Source organism: Psittacula echo (assembly GCF_963264785.1).
Source record: "Psittacula echo genome assembly, chromosome: 26".
Classification (NCBI taxonomy): domain Eukaryota; kingdom Metazoa; phylum Chordata; class Aves; order Psittaciformes; family Psittacidae; genus Psittacula; species Psittacula echo.
The window spans coordinates 2609856-2633329 of NC_137761.1; the positions used below are offsets into that span (position 1 = coordinate 2609856).

At 58.0% G+C, this 23474-nt stretch overlaps 3 protein-coding genes across 13 annotated transcripts; 1 reads left to right on the forward strand and 2 right to left on the reverse strand.

Annotated features, from left to right (window-relative positions):
• Positions 1–340: 340 nt before the first annotated feature.
• On the reverse strand, positions 341–3518 carry NEU1 (neuraminidase 1; the record flags this gene model as incomplete). Its single annotated transcript, XM_080634887.1, has 6 exons — positions 341–590; positions 1258–1477; positions 1634–1816; positions 2159–2418; positions 2942–3134; positions 3441–3518. 6 exons carry the CDS (start codon positions 3516–3518, stop codon positions 370–372), a joined length of 1155 nt encoding a protein of 384 aa, XP_080491013.1. The 3' UTR covers positions 341–369.
• Positions 3519–4344: 826 nt separating this feature from the next.
• Positions 4345–7786, forward strand: DCST1 (DC-STAMP domain containing 1; the record flags this gene model as incomplete). The annotated part of the gene is made up of 16 exons (XM_080634888.1): positions 4345–4423; positions 4509–4634; positions 4711–4785; positions 4887–5015; positions 5089–5228; positions 5308–5485; positions 5596–5739; positions 5818–5939; positions 6014–6174; positions 6323–6422; positions 6502–6597; positions 6688–6814; positions 6902–7018; positions 7105–7265; positions 7338–7451; positions 7541–7786. The coding sequence occupies 16 exons, from the start codon at positions 4345–4347 to the stop codon at positions 7784–7786; spliced, it is 2115 nt and encodes a 704-aa protein (XP_080491014.1).
• A 1045-nt stretch (positions 7787–8831) lies between these two features.
• Positions 8832–23088, reverse strand: TPM3 (tropomyosin 3; the record flags this gene model as incomplete). Of its 11 annotated transcripts, XM_080635068.1 has the most annotated exons (11): positions 22951–23088; positions 22476–22601; positions 19306–19439; positions 18374–18491; positions 18055–18125; positions 16628–16703; positions 16116–16178; positions 15901–15970; positions 14274–14352; positions 12461–12524; positions 8832–9266 (listed from the first exon to the last, which is right to left on the reverse strand). In XM_080635068.1, exons 1-11 carry the CDS (start codon positions 23062–23064, stop codon positions 9258–9260), a joined length of 924 nt encoding a protein of 307 aa, XP_080491194.1. In that variant the 5' UTR covers positions 23065–23088. The 11 variants fall into 11 exon arrangements, with proteins under 11 accessions (XP_080491194.1, XP_080491197.1, XP_080491198.1 ...); XM_080635071.1 differs by lacking the exons at positions 22476–22601; positions 22951–23088 and adding an exon at positions 21779–21953; XM_080635072.1 differs by lacking the exons at positions 16628–16703; positions 22476–22601; positions 22951–23088 and adding exons at positions 17194–17269; positions 21779–21953.
• Between the last annotated feature and the right edge of the window lie 386 nt (positions 23089–23474).

The following is a 23474-nucleotide window of genomic DNA, read 5'->3' on the forward strand; positions in this document are numbered from 1 at the left end:
TGTTGGAGGACGATTCCTTTTAGAAGCAATAATAATTAGTGACTTATTATGGCATTTTGGACAAAGGCCACGAGTCTGTGGCTGGTTTGGCTGCTCCTATCAATGTACAACGCACAGAGCTGGGACCAGCGCTGATCAGAAGCTGTCAGAGACCCGCCCTGCAGTGGAAGGACCCATTTGGCCCATCCAAAGCTGGGGCCAGCAGGAAAAGTTCCATCCACCAGTACTGAAACATGCTGGTGGTCCTTGAGCATCATGACAGTACCCTGAAAGGTCGCTATGGCGAAGGAGGCCACGCCCCCAAGCAGTGACGCAGACCCTGGTTGAGGCTATCGCTTTATTAAGGCGTGGCCAGATCAAGGGGCGCGGTCAGGGATCCCCAGCGATGCTGATGGTGGCCAATGAGATGGTCTCAGTGGAGAGGCTCCGCCCCTTCTCATAGATGAGGTAGAGGAAGGAGGCGTGTCCCTGAGGGCCAGGGGGCGGAGCTGCCATCGAAGAGTACCCGCTGGGCCCTGCCCACACCTGCAGGCCATGCCCCCACCACGTGCTGCCGTTTGTGAAGCTCCAGCGCAGGGTCAAGTTCACTCCTGCTCGGAGGGGGAGGAACCATTGTTAAGCCTCGCCCACACAAAGCCACGCCCACAAGACACACCCAGCAGCAGCCCTATGCCCTGCAGACAACAGGGGGTAAAGCAGGGAGCTGGGGGGCCCAGGAGGGGGCTTTGGGGGTCGGAGATGGGAAGTGGAGGGGCAGTGGTGGGTATCTGGGGGGCCCTGGGGTGTGCTGGGGGCATTAAGAGGGGTCAAGGGAGGGTAATGGGTGAGGGACAAGGAGCTTGGGAGGGGTCAGGAGGGCATTAATGGGGGGTAAGAGGGGTGTTGCAGGGCTATGGGGTCCCCCATCGGGGAGTTAAGGGGGGGATAAAGAGAACAATGAGGTCTTGGGTGTGTAAGAGGAGCATTAATAGAGGACAAAGTGGGGTGTTGAGGGGCCCTGGGGGGACTTTGGGAGTCTAGGGTGAGCATTAATGGGGAATAAGAGAGGAGCTAATAGGACATGGGTGGCAAGAGGGAGCCCGTGGGGAACTCTGCAGATATCGGGGTAGGGGGGTTAAGGGTGGGCCATAGGCTTGGGGTGGGGAGGAGGCCATCACCCTGCCACTGCCTTCAGCCTACACCCTCTGCCCATAGGCCACACCCCACAGCAGTTAAGCCCCGCCTCCCCACCCAAAGCCTCACGCCTCTCCCACTCACGCTGGCTCTCGTGTGCAGGGTTACTGAAGAACACGAGGTCCCCGGTGACCAGGACCCCGGCGGCCACCGCGGGGTCCACCAGGGCGGGATCGAAGGTGACGGCAGAGGGAGGGAGGGTCTCACCACCATCCCAGCTCCGCGCCACCATCCGGCAGCGGCACCGGTACGAGTTCTGGTTCCGGATGTTGACAGCGATGGAGCCATCGGGCAGCTCATAGGGCTGCGGGGCCGTGAGTGAGGTGTCACTGTCTGAGACCCCCAAAAGACAGGGGCTGGACCCCATTTACTCCTCAAAGTGTGGGGTCCCACCTCTGCCCCCCAAAATGAGGATCCCCCACTTTCCCCCACACCCTGATTTTCACCCTGTTCCTCCTACCTGGCACTCATCAGGGGTGAAGTCCCGGGGATGGCGGGGAGCCCCAAAGGGGATGGCGGGCAGCGACCCCCCCCGCCGCCACCGCAGCCCGCCATCGTCACTCAACAGCAGTGAGACCCCATCCCGCTCCAGTGTCCCATGGCCACAGAACACCAGGCGCCCGCTGCCCGGTGCACGCTGCTTCTGCAGAGGGGGGGCACAGACACCCTGTATGAGCATCCCTGTGCTGTCTCCCACATCCCTCCTGAACCCCAGCTCCCCCTCGTTCCTTGATGCCTGCGTCCCTTCTGACCCCTTCTCTGGTCACCCAGACCCCTGGATTTTGGCATTATCACCTCACACATCCCAAAGGTCCCCCCACCCCAATCCCTGTGTGCCCCCAGGCCCCAAACCTCCAAGCCCCAACCCCAGCCAGATGCCTGGATCCTCCCAAACCCCCCATACCCCCCACCCCAGGGTTCCACCCACACCCCTTCTCCAAGCTTTAATGCCTGGGTCCCCCCAAATCCCACCCTCCCCTTGTACCTGGATGCCATAGCCAGGCCCTGGGGCAAACACCTCGCTGCCAACCACCCCTGAGAGGTTCTGGGGAGGTCCCCATGAGCGGCCACCATCGCGACTGCGCAGGAGGTGGGTGCTGGGGGGGCCGCAGGCCTGGGGGGGGTGGGCACAGCGGGCGAACAGCAGCAGCACCTCATCCCCCACCACCGCCAGGGCCCCCAGGTTCAGCCCATCCGCTGCCGAGCCGTCATCTGCAGCCACCCGCGTTGGGCCCCACGTTGCGCCTGGGGGGAAACACGGGCAGACCCCCCTGGAACCCCCAAGCCCCATGATCCCCCAAGCACTCAAAACGCTCCAGGGGACCCGAAGCACCCCCGGAACCCCCCCAGGGAGCTCTCAGTCCCCCTGACCCAAGATCTCTCCAACACCCCCCAGAGCCCCCTCAGGAACCCCCAGAACTCCCCAAGGATGCCTCAGACCCCCGAACTCTCCTTCAGGCCCCCTCCCAGGAACCTCTTAGACCTCCCACTGAACCCCCATGAACCCACCCGAAACCCCATAACCCCCTTGTGCCCCCCATTAACCTCCTTGACCCTGCCAATACCCCAATGTCCCACATAGTCCCCAACACTCCTCTTCCCCTTCCATTAATGCCCCCCCAACCAGTCCAAAACTCCTTTCCCCGCCCACCATTCTCCCCCCAGACCCCTCAAATCCGCCCCCCCCCTCCAAGAAGGGCCCCCCCGACCCACTTGCGCGCACGCACGCACCCCCAGCTCTGTGTCCACAGACCCACCCCCGGCCTACCTCCATCGGGGGAGTGGCGGCAGGCGATGAACTTGGCTCCCACGTCGGCGGCCGAGCGCTTCCGGCCCTCGGCGCAGGCCACCAGCGCCCCCCCGCGGGTGGCGGCCACCAGCGGCACCCGGAACGTGTGGACCCCCCCGTGCCCCTCCCCGCTCACCCACAGCAGCTGCTCCCGCACCACCCGCGGCCGCACCTGCGGGGGAGGGCAAATGGGGTCAGAGGGAACCCTAATTTAGAGCAAGAAGGGTTAAAAGGGCAATAGGGGGTGTTGGGGTTTCGGGGGGGGGCCGTCGGGATGTGCTGGGGGTATTGGGAGGATCAAGGGGGCGGAAAGAAGTTTTGGAGGAGCCGGAGGGCATTAATGGGGGTAAAGAGGGGTGCTGGGGGCATTGGGGGAGCAATTATGAGGGACAAAGGGGGGTTGCGGGACCCCGGATGTGGGCGGGGCACGGGGGGTGTGGGCGGGTCCTGTCGTAGCCCCACCCCCACCCCCCGGTACCGTGTCGGGGGTCGCGACCCAGCGCGCGGCGGCGCCGATAACCAGGAGCAGACCCGTGAGGAGCCGGCCGGGGCCCATTGCGGCCCCTTTAAGGCTCTGCGGGAGTCACGTGACACCGCCCCAGGGGGCGGGGACCAAACATTAAAAGGGAAACACTCGGCTGGGCGAGCGGTTCCGAGCCTTAAAGCGGCAACGGCCGGACGGAGGCAGGGCAGAGCCCGGCCTTAAACCGGCTGAATTGGGAGTGTTTACACAGGATTGGGTTTAGGTGGTTTATCCAGAATTTAACTGAAATTATGTGTATAGAGACTGGAAATACAAAGGAATAAGGGAGACGCACTTAGTCACGAGGTTCACACTAGACCCCCTTGCTTCCTAAACCCCTGACAGAGCCTAGCTGCTGCTGGACCTAGTCCCAGTCTTGGGATGCTGGGCTCTGGTTCTGGCCTCTCTGCCGCGCCCACGAGAACCCCATGCTGGGCTGCACTCCTTGAGGCTCTTGGTGCTCTCCCAGGCTCCAGGCACAGGGATACAGCAGACTGAATGAGCAGCTCAGTGAGCTGGTTCCAGGGGAGCACCTCAATGTTGTCGGTGCCAGGGGAGCATTCCACTGCTGTCAGTTCTAGGGGAGCATCCTGCTGTTGTTGCCAGGGCAGCATCCCACTGTCATCAGTACCAGGGGAGCATCCCTCTGTTGTCGGTACCAGGGCAGCATCCCTCTGTTGTCGGTACCAGGGGAGCACCCCTCTGTCACTGGTACAAGGGCAGCATCCTGCTGTTGTTGGTACCAGGGCAGCATCTCTCTGTTGGTACCAGGGCAGCATCCTGCTGTTTTTGGTACCAGGGCAGCTTCCCGCTGTTGTCGGTACCAGGGGAGCATCCTGCTGCCATCAGGACAGGGCCCATGGAGCCAGCAGAGGCCCCTGGGCGAGAGCTCCGGGCAGGGGCAGAGGCTCGCAGGAGGCGGAAGCCACCCAACACGAGTGAGATCCCTCCCACTCCACTCCCGGCCAGGGCTGCCCGTGGGCACTGCGAGGGGGCCGGGCTGACGCCTCCCTCCCCACCCAGCCCTGCAGCGAGCGGTGGTCTGGCTGCTGCCGGCCCCGTGCAGCCGGTTCCTCTGGAGCCAGCCGGACCAGCACCGCTGCAGCAAGTTCTTCCTGGGCGCCAGCGTCGGAACCCTCCTTGGCCTTGGTGAGCGCTCCCGGTGCCAGGTGTGACGGGGAGCTGGGGGTACCAGGGGCTCAGAGTGCATCTGCGGCTGTTGCAGGGCTCTGCCAGCTCTTTGTCATCCCCATGAACATCACAGAGATGCGTAAGGTGCAGCTCTCCTATGGGCTGGCAGGTGAGGATGGGGCCAGGAGGAACTTTTTGTGGTGATGGGCACCATTGGGAGCCCTGGGGGGTTCTTGATGGGACCATGGGGACAGCTCCATGATCCTACAGGAGTGACTGCCTTGGGCTGGGCCATGTCCCCCCACTTCCGCTGCGCCAGCCTGCTTGTGGTCCCCAAGTTCTTCGGCAAGGAGGGTCGGGTCTACATCCTCTCCCTTGTCCTTGCTGCCATCTACAATGGTAGGTCCCCCCCTGCATCCCCGTCCCCCCCATAGGGTCCCAAGGGTTCTGAGCCCCCACTTGCTGGCACCAGGGCCCGTGGCCAACATCTGGCACAACCTGGAGGAGGTGACGCGCTCGCTGGGCTGCGTGGCTGAGCTGCAGGTCAATCACAGCCGCATGCTGTGGCACATGTCCACGGGGCCCCTGCGCAAGGTGATGGAGGACATGGCGGTGAGGAAGGGTGTTGGGGTGGGCGGGAGGGGGGCTGCACAGACCAGGGTCAAGCCTCTGTGTGCCCCCCTTATGGCAGCGGAGCGGGCAGACGCTGAACTCTGAGGTGCAGAACATTTCACATGCCTTCGTGGGGCTCAACGAGGAGGTGGCCAGCGAGGCCGGGTACAACCTGCGGCAGTCCCGGCGCGCCAAGCCCCAGCTGGCACCCAGCACCCAGCAGCTCTATGAGACCAAGACCAAACTGCGCTGCAACAGTGAGGAGGGAAGGGAGCTGCACCCCTTGGCACCAGCCTCACCAGGCACCACACGTGATGTCCAGGATGGTGGGGCTGGGGCTGCATCAGCTCAGGCTCCTGCCCATCAGATGTGATCGAGCTGGGCATGCAGCGCTGCCGGGACTGGTTTGACACCAAGTACAACGCTTGCATGAAGAAGATATTCGTGCCCCTCATCAACCACCTCCTCTGCCTGCCCATGAAGTTCAAGTTCCTCTGCCACATTGTGAAGCGTGGGTAGCGTGGGAGACCCCTGCCCTGGTCCCCCTCTGTTGAGGCAATGCCAGCATCGCCCTCACTGTGTCCCACAGTTATGAACAGCTGGTGCAGGGACAAGATCCCCGTGGAGGGCAACTTCGGGCAAACATACGACATGATGAACAGCTCAGTCAGCAACCTCAGCCAGGAGTTCAGCGCCAGCGTGGTCTTCCAGGTGGGAGCCATGTCCCCTCCGCATGGGGCCAGGCTGGGATGGGACCCAGCCAGACCCACAGCCCTGTGCTGCAGGAGGAGCACCGCGAGATGCTGTTGGTCACCACCAACGTGTCTGCAGAGCAGCTGATGGAGGAAGTGACCTCGCACTTCCAGGAGCACAGTGCCCGCTTGGGCCAGACTTTCTCCATCTTCCGCCTGGTGCTCTCCTTCTCCTTCATCCTCGTCTTCATCACGTGAGCCCTGGCATGGGAGGGCGTGGGGGGGTTCAGGCACAGAGAGGCAGGGTCTTCTTTTGGCAGCAGGTCTGGGGTGGGGGGGGAAAGGCATGAAGACAAGGGGGGGCCCTGGAGAGCCAGTCCCTGGACCCCCCTCTCTTGCCAGGGCTTTCTCCTACACCAAGCAGTATTGTCAGGACATCTCTTACGACAACCTCTACATCACCACCTACTTCCGTCAGATCGACGCGCGCCGCAGGAAGGAGGTGAGCGGGGTGCAGGTGGCCCTGCACGGGGGCTGGGGGCTGCAGGGGCTGTGCTGAGCTGCCCCGGCCCCTTCCCCAGTGCAAGCGGACACTGCTGCCGCTGCTCCGTGCCGAGGCCTCGGCCTTCATCTTCCCGTGCTGGCCCATGGTGCAACCGCTGGAGCTGCAGAACATGGTGAGGGGCCGGTGGGGGGACATGACATGGGAGGGAGGTCAGCTGGGGGGGGGCTGCGGGACAGGCTGCAGCAGACGCTGCTCCCTGCAGGTTCTGGAGCTGCTGGAGTGCATCCCACCCCTGCTCTTCCTCCTACTGGCCTGCGGCATGGACCACGTGCTAGTCAGCATGCTCAGCACCATCCAGCAGCACTCCTTCGTGCAGTACTCCTTCCACAGTGAGCCCCCAGGCCCACCATGCCCACAGCAATACAAGGGGGGAGGTGCGTGTGTGTGTCCCTCCACAGCTTCACATGCTCCCACAGGCAGCCACCACTTGTCCATCCATGTTATGGGGAGGTCTCTGATGGCACGGCTCCTGCGGAGCACCATTGGTGCCCTCAACACCTCCTCTGACACCCTGCTGGAGACATCCAACTTGGGTGAGCCCCCCCAGGGGATGGACCACCCATGCCCATCACAGCTCCACAGCCTGAGCATGGGGCTCAGCGCCACCCCATGTCCCCAGTGTGCCTGCCGCAGCCACGCAGCATGAGCCGGCACCAGTATCTGAGCAGCTTCCTGCCCCTGGCCGTGCTGGCGCTGGCCTGCCTGGCCCAGGTCTACACCTACCGCCTGCGCCGTGTCATCGCCGCCTTCTACTTCCCCAAGGTGAATGGCAGCCCCTCGGTGGGGGGGCAGATTCCGGGTTGAGCCCATAACCTGGACCATAACCTTGGGGTGGGCTCATGGTGTTGGCAGTGGGAGAAGAGCCGCGTGCTCTACCTCTACAACAAGATGCTGCAGCAGCGCCTGGACTTCATCCAGCGGCAGCGGAAGCGCATTGTCCAGCGGGCACACCAGCCGCAAGGACTGGTGAGTGGGGCTTCACTGTTCACCCCGACCCCCAGGGTTCCACTCCGCCATGGGGCCTGCAGCTCAGCCCCACACGGCTCCATCCCCAGGGCACAGCGCTAGCGCGCTGGTGCTGCCACCGCTGGCCCTGCCTGCGCCGCTGGATGTGCCGGAGCTGCACGGTGTGCAGGGTGCGTGTGGGGCCGCCGGACCCTACCTGCCCAGCGCCTGCCTGTGCGGCCCGGTACTGCCGGCAGTGCTGGCGTGAGGCGGGACGTGTCTGCCTGGCCTGCGCCCCCCCGGAGCACAGCCTCTATGCCGACAGCAGCGACGAGGGCTCGGGGTACACGGGCTGAGGGCATGAGGCAATAAAGTATGTGAGAACCCCCTCGTGTGCAGCAAGTGGGGTCCAGGGGAGAGAGGGGCTGCAAAGGGGACCTTAAAGCTCATCCAGTTCCAAGCCCCTCCATCCCCCTCCCTTAGCACCCCTGTTTCCACCTTTCTCTTAGCCCTTCCCACCTCATCCCTCCCTTGCTCACCAGAGACAACAGGAGCAACATAAACTTGACCCTAAAGGGGAGGTCTCACCTCTAAAGGCAATGGAGGAGCATATGAGCTCGGCATCACCTTCAAGCCACCCGAGTCCCTGCACAGAGGGAAGCTCCGCAGCAGTGTGTAGGGAGGGGGTTTATTTCAAAAGACAGTAAGACAATTGTTCCATTTAGTATCAAAACACTTGATAAGGTTCTTTTCTCTGGCTTGGCCCCTAAACCGGCTACAACCAGGCAGCATGCTCACACAAGAAGCTACACACTGTGAGCCTGACATGTCTCCACACTCACACCTCACAGCAACACGTCAGCAATGCACAGCAAGATGGCTTGTACCTTATTAAGACACTAAGAGCACTCCTGGCCAGGGGGGAAGGCCTCGATCCCTTCCCTTGGGGTAGGCAAAAACAGCTTCCCCAAGAGAACAAGGCTGTTGTACTTAAGCTGTTGAGTATAAGCCAGCACCGAGTGCTGAAGCTTGGTGCATCAGCACTCGGTGAAGGCAAATTCAGCTCCTGTGTAGCAATGGGTTAGAGGGGCCATGGCTTCTCCAAGGGGAAAAGAAGTGGCCAACAGCGAGGGGGAAGAGAAGAGAAACAACCCCTGTGAAGGTTCAAGTGGCCAGGGAACTGCCTGGGTTTAGAAGTCTCCTTCCACCCAGGTTGCTTCTCCACAACAGTTACCTTAAAGCTGAGAAACTGAACTGCTCTTTTGGCAAACAGGCTCCTGGAAAGGAAGTTTTCCCAACAGCCGCGTATCCCTATCCCAGCTGCTCCCATCGGGTGGCCCACAGTCAGAACCACGAGCCACCCCCCACTTCCTCCCCGGCCAAGGCAGGGTGACCCAGAGCTGGTTAACAGAAAGTTAATATTCAATTGTAAAGCCAAGAGCTCTGAGTGCAGCTCAGCAGCCTCACTGGTTACTTGGAATGTTCACACTGGTTACTACAAAAAGAAAAGGTACTTACAAAATGTGTACATCTCAAAACATGCTCCCAAACATTATTGCATTGCTCGTTTCCCTTAATAACGTTGTTTGAAGCTCTGCCCAACCTGATGATGGCCTTTAACCCTGAGGCAAGGGAGAAGAGCTGTGTTTGGTCAAGTTAGCAACAGGAAGCAAACTCTGGTCCCAAGGGTTAGAGGCCAGCAGCGGCTGGGCCAGCGCGGGCATGGCGTGGCAGAGGCAGTGGTGGGGATCCATTACATCTCGTTCAGGTCTAGCAGGGTCTGGTCCAGCATTCTTTGCGTGCAGAGATGCTCCTCTTTGGTGGATTTCAGCTTATCTGGCAGGAAGGAAGAGTCAAGAGTTACCGGTGAGCCTCAGCCCCAGGAGATGCCTCAGCCATGGCAAGCATGGGACAGCCCCTTCCCAGCACTGCCGCAGCAGGGCCTCGGCCCAGGGGGGCTGCCTGGGTGTAGGAGAAGCTCTGGAGTTACCTGGCTCACGGGCAGCCCCCTCGCACAGCCGGTGCTCCTATCAGCATAGACACCACGTGCTCTTAGTGTTCTGGGCTGTGCTTTGCATGCAGGTGCCTCCAACTGGAGCTGGCTTCACCCAGGGATTCAACACCTCCAGATAGCCCAGCAAGGCACCCAAGAGCCAAAACACACACAGAACCCCCCCCTGCAGGTACAGCTGCTTGTGCCCCCCTTCCCCAGCACAGAGATGCCGAGCTGGGTCACCAAGACCGTGACTACCTAGCAGCAAGGAGCAGAGAACCATGCCCCTAGGACAGCGGGGAGAGACTGTTTTCAGTGGAGGGCAGGCAGGCAGCAAGGAGGAGCAAAGGGTGCTGCAACTCTGACTGACACTACAGGCAATTCTCACATGTTCCTTAAGCCAGGAGGAGAGCTCAGATCAGTAAGTAGCATTCTAGGTAGGCTTTACTCCAAAGGTGAGCCCACCCTGATCACTGAGGACATCCACTCGCTGAGACATGGCATAGACAGGCTGTGGAAAGATGTCCTTTAGGTATAGGCAGATCCTCAAGGCCGTTCCCCAACCTCCCCAGTCAGTGCACAGAGCAAGAGGCAGCCTTCCCAGAGCACCAACAACAACAGCCTTGAGAGGTTCCCTACAGGCACCCAAGATACAGCTTCGTGCTGTGTATTTCAGGATGGCCAGGAGCTTTCCCAACACTGGGAACAACCATTTCCCCTCAACCTTCTAGGTTAGGACTCAAAGTGTCTTACAGAGCAGGAGTCAGTCATTTATTGTTAGAAGCCATCATTCCATTCAGCAGGAAGTCCTACAGTCATTCAGCTAACAGTAAATGAAGCCATAGCACCTGATAGACAGCTTTCAGCAGGCAGAAGCCTAACTTCACCCCAGTCCTCTCCCGGGGTGGGGTGCAGCCATTTTGATTCCATGGAAGAGCCAGGCAGGACACCCTGGACAAGGGACCAAGAGTGCTCAATGAACAGCCAAGCCCAAAGGTTCCTTCACTAAGAACAGAGGTTACCTTTCTAAACCCAAAGTAAATCTGAAGTAAAGGAGAGGATTAATTCAAGGGCCCTACTAAATAGCAGCAAGTGTATAAGATGTGCAAGTCTGCCAGTCATGAATGGGCAGATGCCACTGTGGTGCACAGCAGTGGTGGTGGCAAAGAGCACGTTTAATGGGATTAGTGGCCCCCTCCTCAGTCACACAGATCATGCAGCGTTAACTTGAGCTCGTGTGAGAGCAGGCGGTTTCTCTCAAGCTGGCTGTACAGGCGCTCTGCAGCAGCGACGGGATGAGGGGAAACGAGAGAAAAAGAGAGAGAAAGGGCAGGTTAGTGGAGGACCAAGCTGAGCACATCCAATAAGCTGTGTTTGTAACATCTAGGCTATGACACAGATGAAGCTGGGAGGACAAGGGTTTATCTTACTAACGTGGGTTCCAGCTCACGAGGATCACAGAGGAAACCAAGTGTGAGCAGAAATGGGCTTGTGAAGGCAAAGAAAGAGGAGAACACAAAACATGCAGGCTGGGCTGGACCCAGTTCAGGAGAGAGCCTCAGGGTGTGCTTTGCGTGTGGAGCACTGCAGAAAGTAGTCCTACCACAGCTGAACCAGAAGCACCTTCCAAAGACAGCCACGCCACACGGCATGGGACTGATGGGGTTTTAACAGGGACATCAGAAGAAAAGAATGGCAGCACCTCATACCTGAACCCGGAGGATGCTCCTCCAAGACATACCTTTGGGCCTCACTTAACAACTCGCCACATCTAGACAAGGCCTGAAGGCAGGATCTGCTTCAGGTATAGGACGGAGAAAGTTCTGGAGCACAGGCTCCTGTGTTAGGTCTGTCCCAGAACAACTACATGAGTGGGACACAACCTCTCTGCAGGGGCTCAACACCATTCCTCATTGCTTTCAACGTAGGAATAGCTTGCTCTTGAGCAAGACCTGGCCAGGTAAAGCCAAGCTGTTCACATGGAGCAGCCAAAGCATGTCCCCATTTCCAGTGTTTCCTCCAGCCACACAGAGCGGGAACACCCACATTCACCCAGCTCCCATCAGCACTTGCTCTAGCTGCACCACACACAGAAGGTAGAAATGCTGCTTGTCCCTTCTCTAAAGTCACCAAGAGACCAAGCAAAGGCCAGAGAAGCCCACAACTTATGTCCCACCACAGTCGAAACAGAAGTTGGGGTATGTGGGACGGATGCACCCCATCCTGGCCTATACAAAAGCCTACGTTGCACATCAGCTGCTGCTGCTGCTAGGGGCTCACTCTCTGGCCTCCATGCTGACTCTGAGCCGGGCACTCTGACACCAGCCTCCAGCTCCAGGTGATCAGGGCTCGTCCTGCATCCCCAGAGTGGCAGAGGATAGGAGTCAACTGCGATCACAAGCACAGCCCAGCTCAGGGTAAGGAGCCTGCACAAGCCAATCAGATCAGAAGCCTCTCCACACCTCCCAGGGCAGAGGTTGCATCACCCACTCATCCGTGTACCACCCAGCATGGAGTACCAAGCAGGGAACAGGCCTGCCACAGCCCAGCCTTCAACATCGCTTGCAACACCACTGTGCAACAGCAGAGCCACCAGCTCCACACAAGGCAAGTCATAAACCCACCACTCCCAGGACCTCCCCATGAGGAAAGAGACCATTGCACAATGGTGAAACGGTGCCACCTCCCTCCTGGGAAAAGCTTGACAACTCCAGCAACAAGAGCTGACAACTGGAAGCCTCCACACACCCAGACACTTGTGACACAGGATCTAGGACCCTCTAATCCAGCTGCAGGCTTGGTCACTTGTTTTGTGCTCAGAGGGCACAGAGTTCTTGCCCATGCTCAAGGACAGCCAGAGCTTTCCAAGCTGTTACCCTGTGAAATTCCCTCCACACACACACACACACCCCAAGACCCAGCAGAGAGCAGACAGCCCTGACCCAGAAGACAGAGTAAGAACAGGCCGGGCAGCTCAGCGTGTCTGGGCTACCCTCACTGCCAGTGCCATTTGTGTGGAGAAGAGAGTGGCACAAACCTGAGGAAACCACGGGAGATGTCCCAATTCATCAGGACTCTGCTCACGAAGGCCTCTTCGGGCTCTGGGGCAGATGAACCAAGCCAGAAAGGAGAAAATATGTGACAGCCACCCATGAGGCAGCACAAACAGTCACAAGAGGCTGAGCAGTGTTTCTGGAGCAGAGCAGCAGTGATGATGCACATCAGTGCTCAGTGGGAAGCTCCGTGCCACACTCCCAGCAGGATCCCAGCGCCCTGCACAGGGAGCACTTGGCTAAGCACAGATTCCGTGCCTCCATTCCTGAAGCAAGGATCCCTGGTCCCCCCAGGCAGCATCTCACACCCAACCAGTCCTGTCCAAATGGAAAGCAGCCACAGCTCACTCATTTATTAGCTCACACACTCAGCGAGTGACTTGGTGACTATGAGGATAGTGACTTCCCACTGCGAGCCGGCACTTGGGAATGCCAGTGAACACTATGAAGCAGGCAGCTGTGAGCAGTGTCTTCAGCAAGGCTGAAGCAGGAAGAGCTCAAGGTGCTCCTGCTACAAGCCCCAGCCTTCCATTTGCTGGCAGGGCTGAACCCTTTGCAGAGCTGCGCTTTACATCTGTGAGCCAGGAACACACTCCAAGGGAAAACTCCAGCACGTGAAGGAAGTGTGTGTATTCAGCCAAGGGTGATGAGGGTTACACTGGTTTGAAGGCAATACTGAAACAGTTACTCTAAAGCAGCAAGTGGTCACTAGAAACCCATTTCTCCAAAGCATCAGCCCTTCTATTCCATTTATACAAGAACTGTTTTCGTTAGAAAAGGTGACATCATGCTCAAGCAAGGGGCAAGAGAAATACAAAAGGAGCTTTATGGCTCTACATATGATATGCAGATGAGAACAACATACTCCCAGCTACACCCAGCCATAGAAAGGGCAGCCCCTCAGAGCACAGCGTGTCTGGCACATCAGGTCAAACAGAGGGAGCTTTGTTTAGGAGCAAGTGCAAGTGCTGTCAAGCTTCAATGTCTTTACATTATTCATTCCCAGGGATGCCCTGTGCACAGTAACTGGGAAAAGGCACTGGAATTCAGAGAGAGGTGCTGAGAGTGTGAACGCAGGGTGCAGATGCAGAACAAGCCACCAAGCAGAGAGGCAAATCCAAAGTGTGGAATCACAAGACTTATCTGTGTGAGACAGAAGAAGACACTCATTTTAAGAGAGACTGAAGTGTTTGTGAACAGCAAACTTTACTTAGGGAGCTTTCAGATACTAGCGTTAAGGCTCTTCCTCTGCAGGTCAGGTACCTGGCCTGTCCCTGGTTAGTGTGCAGGACAGTACAGAGCAGCAGTTAGAGCAGAACCTGCTGCACATCTCAACACAAAGCCAAGTAGCAAAGTGGCAAACCCAGACGAGTTCAGCTACTTCCACAGATCAGCTCATGATCCAGCCCATCTCAAGCCTGTTAATGGCAATTCCTAAGGAATGCACTCGAGCACTATGCACAGCCTCTTCCAGGAGGAATTCCGAGACCATGGCCCAGTGGCTTCAGCAGGCAGCTAAGCCACATTACCTTAGGAAGCCTGTCCCAATGGCACTGCGAATTGCAAGTCGTAGAGTTCAAGTCAGAACCCTTTGAGGCCAGTAGAGCACTTAGCGTTACACATGCAGCTCACAAGGACCTCGAGAAGAGCATGCTGCAGGAAAGCCTCCCAGTGCTGGAGGCAGGGATCTGTAGAAGTAACGAAGGCACAACAGTGCCATTGATTGTCCACCTCTGAAGATCACAGCACACCAAGCCTGCTGAAGCAAGAGGCAAACACCAGCCAGCTCATATTTACATGGAAGTCATGTCATTCAAGGCGTGGTCCAGCTCCTCACTAATTGCTTTGTACTTCAGTTTCTGGGCATAGAGCTCATCTAGAAGATGTTGAGGGGGAGAACAAAAGGGAAACAATGAGGGAAGGCAGAGAAGTTCTTCCATCGGCTGGGGCAGGAAAAGCAGTATGGGATTCATGAACTGGAGAAACTGAAGTTAGATGTGGAGCCATCCCAGCTCCAGGTTAGTTCCTGACAATGAACAGGTCGGTTTCAACAGCCTGAGGACAGCATGACCAGCAAGTGCCTTCCAAGATTACACCCAGCTCCAGGGGGAGCACAGCCAAGACCTCAAACCACAGCAGCCTGTGAGAACAGTTAAGCTAAGTCAGCAAACCCCACTAACAGGAGGAGCAGCAGGGAAGGGCAACTCCATCCACTTAGGGAGAAGCTTGCTCCACCTAAGGAAGGCACAGATCAATTCAGGGGCTTTTTTCTTCTCTTCAATCTCAATACAAAAACAAGCTTGGGAGCAATCGATCACCCCATAGGCCTGGGCATCAGAGAGAATTCCCACTCTGCAGGACACAGCCAGGCAGGGGGAGCCAAACAGACAGGCCACATGGGTGCTCTCCATCAGGTAAGATGGATGCATGGAGCAGACAGGCTTTCAGAGGAGGAGGTGGTCCTGAGACTCATATCCATGCACTCCTTGTGCACAAGAGCTGGTGCAGCCTTGTCCCAGCTCTGCCTGCTCCAGTCCAGCTGGGAATGCTGTTAACAGCTTCCCAAGGCCCAGAAAACCCTGTCAGTTGTCATAAACTAGGTCACTCCATCAGCAAGGCTGGAGGCCAGAGCTAGCTCTAAGCCAACGTGTTTCCAGGGAAAGCATGCAGGAATTTAGAGGAGGTTCTGCAGTTCCAAGTAAAAGCTAGTCCTGGCTGGGCTTGCTCTTGGCTGTGGTTCTAGAACAGCTCAGTTGACACCATTGCTATTTCTAGCTACAAACCCCTCCTGAGTGACTCCAGATGGCAGGATATGGCTTTCAATCCCCAAGACCTGGCACAAAAAGCCTAAAGGAACCCATCCTTGGCACAGGCTGACCACACTGCAGGGACAGGGCTTGTGGTGATTTCATCTTGAACCAGGATTGACATGGGGGAGTCTGAGACTTCAGGGGGGCTGTTTCAAGAGTCACTGACTACTGTGGTTGACTTGCAGCACAACAGCCACATGCATGAGATCCTGCACGCAGGTACGTTATTATAAGAGATTCCTAGGAAGTTCAGGTGTTCCTCTCCTTAAATTGGGTGAAGCTGGAGCACAGGAACCCAGTTATGTTCCGGAGGACATCACAACCAAGACACACCAGCCGTGCTGTCTGTCACTACCAGTCAGATACAGTAAGGTGTTTACACGGAGAGCTGGAGACCTGCCACAGCACAGCCAGGGCACTGCTTTTAGAGCAGATACAAAGGGCATGACCCGAGCCCAGAGGCACCGAGCCTCACCTTGGAGCATGATCAAACTCTGCCTCCAAGGAGTGAGGAGCAAAGCAGTGTCTCCACTCTCCAACTCTTTGGAAGGGAGCTTTCCTCAGCATCCTCCTCCTCACCCCATACTCTCTGGCTTCCCATCCCCAAGATGTACCTTCCAAATCATCAATGGTCTTCTCCAGCTTCGCTACAGACCGCTCAGCAAATTCAGCACGGGTCTCTGCCTGCAGAAAGAAGCAAGCCCAGTAGTACAACAGCTTTGGGGTACAGCAAAGGGTTACAGAGGCATCAGCCTGAGGACATGAAGTCTCCTGCCTTCCACATCTCTCCCCAGTCAATCAGCTGGGCCACCCTGACGTGGTCCCTCACCTCTTTGAGTTTATCAGTCAGGATCTTGATCTCTTCTTCATATTTATCCTCTTTTTGGGAGTACTGTGGAAAAGCAGAGGAGTCAGCAACCACCAGCCCTCAGCAGCCCCACAACCTCCCACTCCCACAGCTACAGAGAGAGACAACTCCTCCATTGCAGTGCACATGCCTGCAGAAACTTCCAACTGGGAGCTGCTCATCCCCACCCTAGTCCAACAGAAGTAGGTCAGGGACTCCCACACCATGCACAGAACAAACCTGGGTATAAATTCTCATCCCAGCAGCTGATCTGAGCCTGCCCCAGGGCAGGGCAGGGCAGCCAGGCTCCCCACAGCTCCTACTGTCAACATTAGCCCAGCACTGAAATCTGTTAGCTCTTTGGAGAGCAGGCATAGGTCTCTTTGCTTGCTTAAGGCTGCAGTTGTACCATTTCCATCCCTGTGGGTGCTCTGCTGTCACACACCCTCTGAGAAAAAGAGAAATGTTTCTGGTCCTTGGACACGCAGCCCTACCTTCTCAGCCTGAGCCTCAAGAGACTTGAGATTGTTGGTGACATTCTTCAGCTCTTCCTCCAGCTCAGAACATTTACTGTGGGGTTGTGTAAAGAAAAGGGGGAGAAAAAGGCAAAGAAGAAGTGGGAGGAAAAGACAGGAGAAAAAGAAGTGAATGCATGTGCAGGGAAGAGCAGAAGTTCTTAAGGAGATGGGCTGTGATCAGGCTGGATGGGAGCCTGCTTTGAGGCACCTGTGCAGAAAGCAAGTTCCCTTCCCACCTCCAAGTTTGTATTGGAAGTCTTCTGCCAGCATATGCACAGGGCACTGAGCTGAGCAGCAGAGGTGTGGACACAGACTTCAGCCCAACCTGGAATCTTCCAAGTAGAAACCACACATTTAGTTTGTAAGGAGGGAACCTGCTCCAATGGACACATGGACCTCCACCACCACTGGGACAGGAACACTGATGGGCAGAGAGGACAGAACATTCCAGGAGAAAGATGCAGTTAAGCTGAGGGAAGAAACATGGGCAAGAAAATCAGGAGAGTTGTGTTTTAATGGTTCCAGAAGGGAAAGGTTAGTACCTTGTCTTCAGCAACAGACAGACACCTCAAGTGCTGGTCCATCACTTGGATCTGCTCCCGCAGCTCCCGGCAACGACTGTTAGTGACGGTCACACGATGGCACAAGCCAGGTGGGGACAGGGGTCAAAAGGAGCACCAAGAACACAACACCACAGAGGGGAAGGGGAAGAACACAAAGAAGTCACAGTCATGACATGCATGTCTGGGCAGGAAGCACAGTGCTACTGCTGCAAACACACTAACTTTGTTAGACAAGGCACAGAGTACAGAAAGGACCTGACCAGCTCCTCAAGGATCAGCTAAAGCATTTGGACATGTGAAAGGTGCCCAGACACCGCAGTCTGCATGTGTGCTCCCAGCAGAGGCAGCCCAGCTCACTGCTCAGCACTGCACAAGTCTGCAGTGGTTACTGCAAAGGATAAGAGGCCAAAGACCAAGCTCAGCCCCAGTTCTGCCCTTGGACATTCTCCATGCTACTTCAGTCCTGGCCCACGAGGCCTCCACTGCTGCACAAGTGCTGTGCACTCATGTGCTCTGTTAGCAATGTGTAAGGATCTTGTGACTGTGCACACAAAGCAGTACTGGTGACCATCGAGTGGAGATGGATTCTCTGGCCTGGCTAACTAGAGAGTGCCTCTGTGGGAAGGGGCAAAACATCTCCACTACAAGGCAAATCACATAATTGCAAACTTCACATCCTCAGTGGACCTAATCCTCTTGTGAGCAGAAGAGTGCTTCCAAGCCATTCTTCTGAGGATCTAAATTCACCGTGCTTCAGGCCTTGTGTAACAAGGTTAGGAATGCTGTGTTAGTTCCCATGCAAAGACAGATGTGCCAGTTACATGCGAGCAGATTACTCACGACTCTGCAAGCTCAGCTCTCTCTTCAGTACGTTCGAGATCTCCTTCTATGATCACCAGCTTTCGAGCAACCTGGAACAGAGAATCCGAGTGAAGAGGAAGGAAGACGATTCTGTACTTGCAGACTCTGCAGAGCAGTAAAGGGAACAGCTGCAGGAGTCAGTGGAGCTGCCAGAGTCTTTTGGCTAAGGGGAACACGGATGGAGCTCTCTGAAAGCCAGGCTCTCCCACCAGGTTTGCTGAGGAGAGCCCTGTCAGCAAGAAAAGGAGCCGCCTCTCCTGGCCCGGGTCAGCTGCACTACAGCATCCAAGGCTCTCACCTCCTCATACTTCCTGTCTGCCTCCTCTGCAATGTGCTTGGCTTCCTTGAGCTGGATCTCCTGCAGCTCCATCTTCTCCTCATCCTTCAGAGCTCTGTTTTCAATTACTTTCATGCCTCTGCCCAAAAGAATGCACAGGGAGGGGAGATGTAGAAAACAAAGATGTACAAGCCAGTGGTGTAATGAGCGTTGGAGCATTAACAATGCTCCCCTGGACCACGTTGCTTCCGTATGAGCAATGACACCTTCGAGTGCAGAGGGGGCACAGGAAAGCAGAAACCACTGAGCTGACACAAATACAGCAACCTCGATTGCTCAGAATTAACTGTTCCTCGGCACGTTCCTCCAGCAGCTCATTGGGCTCCTGGTTGAAGGGAAATGTGGTGCTTCTGAGAAGAACAAGCCAGGCTGTCTTAGGGGCTGAGCCAAGCACTTTCCAGGCTGGAATGCAGGAAGAGCCAAGTCTATCTTTATGGCAGGCCATGAGCTGGGTCAGGCTGCTCATTACAAGCACCAGCGAAGCACGGCAGCCAGCTGGAAGTGCACCACTCCCCTCTGAATCACAGAGCCAGGGCAGGGGCCATCTGCCAGCAGGGAGGATGCTGGCAGAGCCAGTGCAAAGAGATGCCTCCCCACGAGCAGTCACTTTTAGAGGTCATCAGTGTCCCAGAACTCACCTATTTCACCTCACTTGGAGGCAGGGATGCCTTGTAGCACACAGCACTCACTCAGTCCTTAGCCTCAGGATCTAAGATACCCACTCAAGGCCAACACATTGTTGTAGCTGCTCTGCATAAGCAACTCCCACAGGCAACCTTGATGTGGTATCTCCTTCCCACCCTCCAGGAGGCCCAGGAGGTTGATGGCACTGGGCCCTCCGTCAGGAAGAGGGCTGAGATGTTTGAAGAAGTGAAAGCAGATCGCTTGCTCACCTTTCACTTTCATCTGCAGCCTTCTCTGCCTCTTCCAGCTTCTGCAGAGCTGTGGCAAGGCGCTCCTGGGCTCGGTCTAACTCCTCCTCTACGAGCTGGATACGGCGGTTCAGAGATGCCACTTCTGCCTCAGCCTGGAGGGAAGAGATGAGGGTGACTCTGATTGTTAGCACAGGGCAGCTGAGCTCTGCCTTCAGGTCAGTGATAGCACATGGGAAGCTTGAAACAAAACAAGGGTGCTATACCCACTGCTTTACAGGCTCCATGCCAGCACTTCACACACACACTCTCTGGCTATGCAGCAACTCAGCCTGCAGGTTTCCTGCCTGTCACTTCACGCTGACCTGACAGTTGAAGCCATCAACACTAAGGAGATGCCTTACACTAATGGGTCTTCTCTGCAGCTGCCGTGCTCCTGCCAGGCATCAATCACAGCGCTGTTCAGTCACCACACCAGAGCTGGGTGACAGCTACCATTTAGCACAGCTTCCTCACGTGATCTGGACACGAGCATTGCTTCACAGCAGCCCTTCCCTCAGCAACAGAGGAGGGATGAACAGCTCCAGAGGGCTGCCAAGCTGGGGCAGGGCACCGCAGTGCCCACAACCTGCAGCTCAAGCCTCAGGGAGCCAGTGGGGCTCCAGGCTTCCTTCTCCCAGCGGTTTGCTCACAGGAGGAGCAGCAGCCTCAGCCAACATTGAGGCAGGTTGAGGAAGCTGCCCCCCAGCAACAGCCACACTCAGGCAGCCACCTCGGTTCAGCTGTACCCACCAGGAGCTGGTGCACTTGCTGAGAGCCGGAGTGTGACTACAAAAGTGTCACCACAAAAGGGAGCAAGGCTTTTAATGATCCAGCAGGCAGCGGCCACTGCCCAAAGCAGTGCTGCTCTGGCATCAACCAGAACACATCTGCTTCCAGTCTGTGTCAAGCCCAGCCACAGGGGAAGCCTGGATGCTTTGGGGACACTAACACCCCACCTGAGCTACTGCAGGGAACCCAAACTCCTGCTTTCCAAAAGGACTAGAGCACTAGTGCAAAGATACACAGGGCTGCAGGCATGTGAGGGCAGCACTGTGATCTTCCACAGGGACCCATGCACATGCCAGGCATATATGGAATATCCCAGCAGTGTGTAACAAAGCAGCCTGCAAGGCCATGGGAGGGAGGAGCAGAGCCATGAAAGGAACCACTGTTAGAGCAGGGCTGAGAGAAGCCCTGTGCAGCGGGGGGGGGCCAGGAGGGGCTCAGCACCTCGGTACAGCATGCTTCAAGCACAGGGCATGAGAACACGAGGTGAAGAGGAGCTCCTGTGCTCCCATCCATGCACACAACTGGGAAGGAGCCTGCCTGCCACAAATGGCTTTTGCCCGTGAAAGAGGCAATGGTGGGAGAGCCTCCTCTTTCTTGCAGGAGCTGCAGACACAACAGCACAGCAGGCCTGACCACTTCGTGACGCCCTGAACCTCGGCATCCAGCCCTGGCTTCCTGCAGGCAGCGCTTAACCCACCCGAAAGCACCACCCGTCCTTCCTTACAGGAAATGCCAGAGCATGGCGTGATGCTTCCAGGCATTCCCATTGCTCTGGGCTTCCTTCAAGAGCCTTGCAAACCAAGGGCAGAGCTCACCTTGGCTTCCCCAGGCCATGGAGCTCTACCAGGGCCACTCCTCAGGAGCCAAGAGCCAGGCCAGAGGCAAGCACAGGCCACACTGCACTGGGAGCACGGATCCCCTCCCCTGGAGCAGGGCTCCGGCAAGCCGGGAGAAACACCCGTTCCCTTGACAACACCACCCCTGCCAGAGAATTCCTTATGTGGCTGCAAAGCGAGAGCCTGGCAGAGGCCTGGGAGTGGCCAGAAGCTTCTGCCACCAGCCTCCATCGGCAGCAGAGCCCGAGGAGCCCCACAGCAGCAGCACGGCCCCGGCACCGACCTGGAGCTGGTTCCACCAGGGCTGCTCGCTGCTCCTTCCTTTCTTCTTTCCTTCCTTCCCCCCCTCCCGCCTTTCTTCTCTCCTTCCTTCCTTCTTTCTCTCCCTCCCCTCCCAGCGCCCGCAGCCCGACCCCTACCCAGCCCCTCCACGCTCCCCCGAGCCCTCCCGCACCGGGGCGGGGGGCTCCCCGCTCGCCGGCAGGGACCCGGGCCGGATCCCCGCAGGTCACTTCCATTTTCCCCGCAGACGCCGAGGCCGCCCGCACCTTTGTGCTCGCAGCGCCGGGCCGCACAAGATGGCCGGTTCCTCCCCTCCCTCCCCCGCAGCACGGACCCCCGGGCCCGGCAGCTTCCAGCCCCGGTAACGCAGAAAGGCGGCTCCACTGCACCAGCCGGGCCCGGGACTCACGGCGGGGACCCCCCGAAGCCCCGCAGCCACCGCGGCGGGCGGGACCCGATCGCTTGGAAGCTGCCGCCCGTCGAAACAGCCGAGATCCGGTGCCCTCAGCCGCAGCACCCCCAGCGCTGGTGCCGGCCGCCGGTACCTGCTCGCGGTTGCGGCGCTCGGCCTCCACCTCCCGCTGCAGGCGGTCGGCCCGTTCCTCGGCGTCGTCCGCCTGCTGCTGCAGCACCTGGATCTTGCGCTTCACAGCCTCGATGGTGGTAGCCCCCGCCATGCTCCGCTCCCGGCCCCGCCGCGCCCCGACACACCGGAACGAGGCCCCCACCGCCCGGGAACTGACGTCACTTCCGTCCGCCCCGCCCGGGGGTTGCCATGGAGACGAGGAGCCGCCGTGGCGGGAGGCTGGGGGGAGCGCTGCGGGATGGCCCGTGCGTGGCGGGGGGTTTCCAAGTGCCCGGCAAGGGAGCTCCTCCAGCTCCAACCCCTGCCACAGGCAGGGACCCCTTCCACTGGAGCAGGATGCTCCAAGCCCCTGTGTCCAACCTGGCCTTGAGCACTGCCAGGGATGGGGCAGCCACAGCTTCTCTGGGCACCCTGGGCCAGCGCCTCAGCACCCTCACAGGGAAGAGCTTCTGCCTAAGAGCTCATCTCAGTCTCCCCTCGGGCAGGTTAAAGCCATTCCCCTTGGCCTGGCCCTACAGGCCCTTGTCCAAAGCTGCCCTTCAGGTTTCCCGTAGCCCCTTTAGGCACTGGAGCTGCTCTGGGGGCTCCCTTTAAGGAGCCTTCTCTTCTCCAATGTGTTGTCCCTGGCAGTGCCCTTCCCCCGTGCCCATACGTACATCCGCTGCCTTCTTCTCCGCCAGCTCCAGCTTCTCCTGAGCGTCCTTCAGAGCCTCCGAGTACTTGTCCAGCTCATCCTCCGTCCCCTTCAGCTTCTTCTGCATGGAGGCCAGCTCATCCTCCAGCTGGAACGGCAGCAACGGTCACCATACATGGATCCCCTCATGGAGAGAGCCATGTCTGCCCCATCCTGGGCTGAGCTCTGCCCCATGGCATCCCTCCTGCCCCAGCCCAGCTCTGACCCACAGCATCCCTCCTGCCCCAGCCCAGGGCCAGTGTCCATCCCTGGGATGTGTCCCACAGCGTCTATCCCTCAGTGTTCCACATGCCACCAAGAAGCCACCAGGATGCCCCACAGCTGTAGGACAGCAGCATCTCTCACACCCTTTGCCACAGCCTATGCCGGGTCTGGGCTCAATGTGATGCAGCACAAGGAGAAGCCACCTCCAAACCAGCTCCTACCACCCACCCTACCTGCTTACTCCTCTCCTCTGCCTGCTTCTGCTCTGCCTCTGCCTGCTCTGCCCGGTCCAGTGCGTTCTCCTTATCCAGCTTCAGCATCTGCATCTTCTTCTTGATGGCCTCCATTCTCAGTGGGGTAGCAGGATAGGCAGGACAGGACGGGCAGGACAGGCAGGACGGGTGGCAAGACTGCCCCAGCCCTGCTGCCCCACGCTCTTTATCAGCTCTGCTCTGCCCGCCGTCGCGGGCGCTTTGCCTTTCTTGGCCAGAGCTGCCTCTCCACCTCCCCAAAAAGCCAGTGCTCAGGACCCATTGTGTGCCCTGGGGGAGTCCGGGCCCCACAGCCTTATTTGGGCTCCTGTGGACAGCTGGGGTGGTTATAAAAAGCAGTGAGCAGGGGGGCTCCTGCATTGTCCTGGCCACCCCCTTCCATGCCATGAGACACGCGGGCTGGCGTCACCCACCTCCGGGCACTGATCTGGGTCCCTGCGGCTCCCGCCCAGCTCTGCACGCCATGAGGGTGTCCCTGTAGCCCC